A 7,831-nucleotide genomic window follows, 5' to 3' on the forward strand; every position below is an offset into this window, starting at 1 on the left:
CACGAAAAATATGTATTCATGCATGTTCTGTATACAATTTATTACACTATTTATTACAAATATGATAACTTCATGTTTGTTTACATAATTATATTTCTAAAAATGACTTAAATATTTGTTATTTTTATAATTTGTAGTCAAGTTTTATATTTACAATTTAATGTTATTTTTAATGCTTTTTAAATAATATAACAATGAATGTTTATTTTATAGTTGTAAATGAATATGTAAGTTTGGTCATTTCAAGACAAGTTTTAACAGATGTTAGCAATCGATTATTACTTTTACCTGATGAAGTGTCAATGGCTATTTCACATTATACATTAGATAAGGTAAATATTTTTATTGATTTGAAATATATTTAATTTATAACTTTTATAATATAAACTATAATCTAATAAGTTCATTTATTAATTTTTCAGATTCAACCAAGAGTTATTTCATTTGAAGAACAAGTTGCTAGTATAAGACAACATTTAGCAAAAATTTATGAACGTAATCAAAATTGGAGAGAAGCAGCTAATGTTTTAGTTGGAATACCATTAGAAACAGGACAAAAGTAAATATAAAAATTGTTATTTCATTATATTAACTTAATCAAAATTCCTGATTAATAAAAATATTAATATAATTGTTTTAATATTTATCTCTCAGGCAATATACAGTTGATTACAAACTCGAAACTTATCTTAAAATTGCAAGATTGTATTTAGAAGATGATGATCCAGTCCAAGCTGAAGCATTTATTAATAGGGCATCTCTTTTACAAGTATATAAGAACCTGAATAATTATATATTATATTAAGCAACTAAGTTAAATTTATATATTATATCCTTTTTTTATATAATTTTTATATTATAATTCTTTTAGGCTGAATCAAAAAATGAACAGTTACAAATTTACTATAAAGTTTGTTATGCAAGAGTATTAGATTATAGAAGAAAATTTATAGAAGCTGCTCAAAGATATAATGAATTATCATATCGATCTATTATACATGAAGATGAACGTATGACTGCACTTAGAAATGCATTAATTTGTACAGTATTAGCTTCCGCAGGTAAGCTTTTATATTTTTTATATAACAAAAAATATATAGGTATATATTTTAAATATATAACAATATATCATTATAATAATATTAGGTCAACAAAGAAGTCGAATGTTAGCTACATTATTTAAAGATGAGCGCTGTCAGCAACTTCCTGCTTATTCAATTCTTGAAAAAATGTATCTAGATCGTATTATTCGACGTTCCGAATTACAAGAATTTGAAGCCTTATTACAACCACATCAGAAAGCAAGTACGATCGATGGATTAGGGTCAACTATTCTTGATCGTGCCGTTATAGAACATAACTTATTATCTGCTAGTAAATTGTATAATAATATAACTTTTGAAGAATTGGGTGCTTTGTTGGAAATTCCACCGACAAAAGCAGAAAAAATTGCTAGCCAAATGATCACAGAAGGTCGAATGAATGGTTATATCGATCAAATCGATTCTATTGTACATTTTGAAAGTAAGTTAAAAGCAATAAATTGGTTATTAAATATTATATATTTAGTACAAATATCTTTTATCAATAATTTATTTTTAAATAGCACGCGAAACTTTACCAACGTGGGATAAACAAATACAATCTCTTTGCTATCAAGTAAATCAAATAATAGAAAAAATTGCTCAAACTGAACCTGAATGGATAGCAAAAGCCATGGAAGATCAGATGGTACATTAATATAAATTTTTTTTTAATATTAACAATATACATACAAGATTGAAACAAAAATATCAGATAAATATTTGATACATACACAATTAAAAATATATTTGAAGGCAATAAAGATTGTTACTATAACTCTATAGTGATGCTTATGCATTACAAATGAATCATTAATTTTATGTATGTTAATATGCATGAAATCAATTTTTATATGATCAATAAATAAATTTTAATTTTTCATAATATAAACAAAAAAATTAGATTTCATCATTATAGTTACTTTATTATTTATAAAATTCAAAAATAAAATAAATATAAAATATAGAAAAAAATTTTTATTGATAAAAAACACTTAAAGTCATTTGTTTAACATTCACCTACAATTGTTATAAACTTCACGCAAAGCATATTCCAATTAAAGGAATATTGTAATTATCTCATGTAAATAAAGCATTCACACTGCATATAAAATAAAATTTTCTTTATTTTATGAATTAATTGAAATTTAATTCAGATTTGATTGAATACTTAACAACTGTTGTATAGAAGAATAAAATTGTATGAGTACAAACCTCTTATGCATTACAAGTTTGCTACATAAAAAAAGACTGGAATTATTTATAATTAAAAAAAGTATCTATCTTAATATATTATTTTAAAAATGTGAAATGTTTATATAAGATGTCAGACTTTAAATTATTGGAATCTTCATACTGAACATATATTTCATAATAGGTTTCAACCCTAAAATAGTTACATCGGCAGTATTATTTTATATTAATTACAGAGGCAGAAATGAATCATTTTGTAAAAGAAAAGTAATTGTATTTTATATTTGACATTATTTAATTTCAAGTCCCTGTATGTAATTATTTATTTAATATAATATTAAGTGCAAGTATTTTTACAATAAATTCGATTATTAAAACTATTTGTATAGCTACCAAATGTATCATGTGCAGCAAATTGTGTATTCTTATTTAAAAAATTGAATTTATAATTATTTTGAAACTTGATAACATTTATTATTAAATTAAAAAATATATTTGCAATAAAATTTAAACATATTTTCTTCCTAATTTAATTTTATCCGTATTTATAATTAATATTATTTATGTGTTTATATTTTTTGTAATTAAATTCAAATTAATTAATCTTTGATTTTATAAGACTGTATATTTAACAGGAACTGGTAACAGGCTGCACCAATCGAATATTATAAGAGAATTATACACAAAAAATAATACACTTCTATTTCATTTAAGAATTTATAAATCGTATTGTTCATGATAAGATATTGTTACCATACCGTTTTCATACATATTATATGTGGCATCTATTTTGGGATAAACCTATTTATGTTATAGGCAATACTTTATCTGAAGCATGTAATGTGATACTGTTTTATGACACAAAGATCATAAAATGATCCTTAAAGTGAATCAAGTCCTTTCGTGTCTGTAATCATATTTAAGCTTGAAGATCTAATGCAAGACCAATCTTATGTCCACCAGATCCAAAATTCTTTCCATCAATATTTGTAGAAAGTGTCAAAGTTACACCTAAATATTAAATTTAAATATTTATTTATAAAGTAATTAAAAAAGAAAAAACAAAATATATTTTATGAATATTTTAAACATTATTTACCATCACGTAATTTTTGTTGATATCCCAAACCAACTTGAAGATTAGAATTAACTTTAGCTCTAATAGATGCATCATTATCAAGATTATATTTTGTAGCAATTCCAAATTGTGTTACATTATTACTTGAATTCCATTCCAAATTAATTGCACCTTCTAATTCTGGTTTTACTTTATGATAAATGAGGCCACTAAAGTCACAGCCATTATTCCTAAATAAATCAAAATAAGATATTAAAAAATTATATTTAATTAACATATTTAAATTACTTTCTTTACAAATATTTAATGATTATACATACACTGCTGCATGAAGGGTAAAGTCTGAAGCAGTATATCCAAGTGCAAAATTGTTCTTTGTAAGTTTGTTTCTTTGTGTATCAAAACAGGCCTGATAACCAGCTAGCCAACCTACAATTTAATCATAGCATTTTATAATGCAACATGTTTCATTCATTCTATTTTATTATATCACAATCTTACATCATTTTTTTCTGGAATAACAGGATACTGGGAATAAGAAAAGGAAAGATTTAAATGAATTATAAGAAATCACATGGGAACAATGACATCAAAAATATCAAATATCAACTTCTGTACTAAAAATAACAAATAATATATTACATACTATGCTAAAAATAATTTAAGTTTATATTATAAATAAAGAATATATATTCTTACCTTGATATCCTACAACAGTTGATGCATTTACCAAAGGACCAGTAGAAAGACTAAGATCAAAATCAGCAGCTGCAGACACATTATCATGTTTATAAGCTGTCTTTAATTTTCCAGTTTTCGTCCTATAATAATAAAATAATTAGATATTTCTTTGAAATAATATTATAATAATAAAAGTATAATTTATTTTAAGAAAATTTCAAGTATTGATAAATAACTATAAAATATTGATAAGATTAAATGATATACTTATTTTACCCAGTTTGTGGAGAAAAAGTACAGCCATAACCAAGAGTAAGACCTTTGAGCAATTTATCAGCAAAAGTAATATCAGTAGCAAGGGTATTATCAGTATTCCATTTTTCACTAAATTTTAATCCATAATCGTCAATATTGTATTTAGTTTCTAAAGAACCAAATACTTTTCCAGTATCTTGATTAGATACTCCACCACTAGAAAATTCTACACCTGATTTTGTTTTTGTTTTTACATCTAATTTAATTAGACCAAAATGATATCCACTGGAAAATAAATCTCGAGCACTTTTGCCTAAATCATTATATGATGGTGGAGCCATGATCTATATAAAAGATTAAATAATTACATAAAATTATTAAAATTATTATTTTTATAACAATAATATTATATTATATTATATATACACATATAATATTATATATTATTATTTTTATAACAATAATATTATATTATATTATATATACACATATAATATTATATATAATATATGTATATTAAATATAATTATTTATTTTATTTCATTACAAATAATGAATATATTTTCATATATAACATTTATAAATGAATTTTAATTATAATTTTTAAAAAATATATTTTTAAATTATAGGTAAATATATAAAATATTAAAGATTAACAGATTTCTAATATAATATCATCATTTTATAAATCAATTTATAAAATTTATATTATTGATATTATAATCATAATTAAATGATTGATTAAATCTATCATAAATATGATGTATCTATAATATATTCTTTAAATAATAAAATATATGAAAAATACGATTTAATTGATCAAAAACTTTTAATAATACATAGATAATATAATATTTATTAAAAATAATATTCAATGCATATTTCGTAATATTTAATATATACATATAATAAAAAAAATAAATATCAAATTATTTAATTGATTTTTAAAAGATGTATTAGAATAATAAATTATCGAATTGAATTAATAAAGTTATTGAAAAAAATAAGAAAATATACTAAGTAACAATACATTATTAATTTAACAATAATATAGAGCAAAAATGGAGTGATATTGACTTGTCTTAGTATTACATAAGGCGTAAATCAGTGATTTCCAATTCTCATAAATAACTTGAATTTCATATTATTATGCATGAAAATATGTTTGTTATAAAAAATAAAAAATTATTATTGATATCATAAAAATATAAAATATTTAAATTCATATAAATTACAAAATTAATAAAAACGGTCTCTTAAAACACTGCTAGACGACAATCGACATTATCAGCAACTCATGCCGGCTTTATGAAAAATTTTTTGTGAATTATGTATTTTGAATGTAAGAATAGAAAATCTAATTTAAAACTAACGTGTACGAATAATATGATTCATTGATACTTACCGATGTTTTATGTTATAAGACACAAGTGCAAAAAAGTGTGTGACTTCGTTTCGAAGTTGCGTACGTGAGACGATATGTGAACTAGGAGAGAAAGATGGAACCTGCGCGCAACTGAGCTTACGCCTGCGCAAATTAATTTCTAAACAAATTAGAGTCTATTTTTATATATAAATATTAATAAAATATATGTATAAAATTTTTTTATATAAAAGAAAATATTATTAGAAAATATAACTTTCATCAAATAAAATACATTTTGTTATTTAATTTTTATGTTGATTTACTTTCTAGATATTACGTAATCTTAAAGATCACCCTCATAAACATGGATTTTATACATATCCTGATCATCTGGTATCACGTATTGAACGCTAGATAAAAGATAAGAATATATCAAGAAAAAAGTATTTATCTTTTTAAAAGTTATCTAATTAAATACATATTTAATTTATATGATTATCAAGTATTAATAAATCATTAAGTAGCAATTAAAATTATTTTTTTGGTATTAAAAGTTATATATAAATTTCTTTATATATAATAAATAATTTAAAAGAACAAGTTGCTGTTGAAAGCTTTATATTAAATTCATGTATTTAGAGATAATAGTTACATATTGTAAGTAAGTGAAATCGTTTTTTTATAATAAAAAATATATTAAATTATTTATATACAATAAATTTTTGAATTAATATAATTAAAAAGAAAAGAATATGACATAAAGCATTTTTTCACTGATTCTTTATTATAATCACCAAATTATATTCAATAATGAATTTTTATTATTTCTATATATATATTAATTCTTAATATATATATTATTTCTAAATCTTTTAATTATAAGAAGAGAATTACAAATTAATGTTTATTATTCTAATAATTATATTTTAAATTTTCGATCATAATTCATTTCAGTTTGTCTTTAAGTATATTCTACTTATAAAGTATATTCTACTCATTATTTTGTCACGTAAAATATTAAAAATATGATGTAAAAATTGAAATATATTTATTTAAATATTTATATTATTTAATTATGTAAAATAATGTTATTTTTCAATTAGTTTGTAAAAGTATTAAAAAAGCTAAAACTGCATATATATTTTTGAGTCTCAAAATAGATCGGTAGCTCGATTCAGTGTGTAGCTACAATTTCTATGCAAATCGAGACTCTTCCCGAAAGACGATGGTCATATCTAGATCATATTTTTGGCAATCTTCACGGAGTAGTATATTTTTAATAAAACGATTATATATATAAACGTCACTACTTAATTTTTAGTCTGTTTGCATCCTTTGACTTTCATAGATCGTGCGATTCGATTTGAATGCGAAGAAAGCGTGCAATATAACAAACAAATTTGAGGAAATTGTTTTGGCATCAATATTAATTAAGTGTTAAATCAATCATGTCTCAAAAAGACTTGGTATGTATTAAAAATAATTACATTGATTAAATTTCATTTTTCTATAAATTAACTTTATTTTTTTTAAATTATTTACAATTTTATTTATTGTTTTTGTAAATAAATATTTTTTTTAATTATCTATAATTTAATATATATTTGAAAATAATATATTTAGATCAGCAAATGTTTGAAAGTGCAAAATGATTATTGTTTCGTCATCAATAATTTTATTTATTCATATTTAACTTTGCATTTAGCATATTCGAATTTCGCGTCATACTCTTATAATAGACGAAGTAGTATTCACTAATCATTTATTGCATAGTATTAAAAGATAACAAGGAAGTAGTTTATAACACGAAACTGTGTACAGATCTTACGAAATCGATCATATTGGTATGCTATTATAACTATAGTATATAGAATATTGTTTTTCATTTATTAAATTTATTGCACAAAAATGATTTTAACGCATTTAAAAATAAAAGCAACAATTTAAAATTTGAAATTAAAAAATCAATTTTTTAATTATAAAAAAATATTGTTTTATTAATAACACTCTCTTTTATTAGGAAACATCCAATTTAGTGGGTAAAAGTTCAACAACATACAAAATTCTTCAAAATGATAAAGTAGGAAGGTAGGAAATTAAATGAAATTAGATAGAAGTCATTGTAATTAAATCATTATTAGATAATAAAAAATATTTTTTGTTTGTGTAAAATGA

General features: G+C 21.6%; 3 protein-coding genes across 3 annotated transcripts in view; 2 read left to right on the forward strand and 1 right to left on the reverse strand.

Moving 5' to 3' along the window:
- Window positions 1–2,196, forward strand: part of LOC102678399 (COP9 signalosome complex subunit 4) — a 2,993-nt gene extending 797 nt beyond the window's left edge. The window contains 6 exon segments of the mRNA XM_006615649.2: window positions 214–332; window positions 423–559; window positions 655–769; window positions 872–1,061; window positions 1,147–1,524; window positions 1,607–2,196. Coding sequence (XP_006615712.2) covers window positions 214–332; window positions 423–559; window positions 655–769; window positions 872–1,061; window positions 1,147–1,524; window positions 1,607–1,740 — 1,073 coding nt within the window. The 3' untranslated portion in view covers window positions 1,741–2,196.
- LOC102678252 (voltage-dependent anion-selective channel-like) lies at window positions 2,046–5,836 on the reverse strand. The gene is made up of 6 exons (XM_006615648.2): window positions 5,696–5,836; window positions 4,312–4,634; window positions 4,054–4,175; window positions 3,675–3,783; window positions 3,376–3,584; window positions 2,046–3,287 (listed from the first exon to the last, which is right to left on the reverse strand). Exons 2-6 carry the CDS (start codon window positions 4,629–4,631, stop codon window positions 3,196–3,198), a joined length of 852 nt encoding a protein of 283 aa, XP_006615711.1. The 5' UTR covers window positions 4,632–4,634; window positions 5,696–5,836; the 3' UTR covers window positions 2,046–3,195.
- Window positions 5,837–6,842: 1,006 nt separating this feature from the next.
- The window catches only part of LOC102678120 (SET domain-containing protein SmydA-8-like), a 4,227-nt gene continuing 3,238 nt past the window's right edge, over window positions 6,843–7,831 (forward strand). Inside the window, exons 1-2 of the mRNA XM_006615647.2 lie at window positions 6,843–7,122; window positions 7,677–7,744. Coding sequence (XP_006615710.1) covers window positions 7,105–7,122; window positions 7,677–7,744 — 86 coding nt within the window. The 5' untranslated portion in view covers window positions 6,843–7,104. The remainder of the gene's footprint in view (window positions 7,123–7,676; window positions 7,745–7,831) is intronic.

This window comes from Apis dorsata, unplaced genomic scaffold (assembly GCF_000469605.1).
Source record: "Apis dorsata unplaced genomic scaffold, Apis dorsata 1.3 scaffold_227, whole genome shotgun sequence".
Lineage (NCBI taxonomy): Eukaryota > Metazoa > Arthropoda > Insecta > Hymenoptera > Apidae > Apis > Apis dorsata.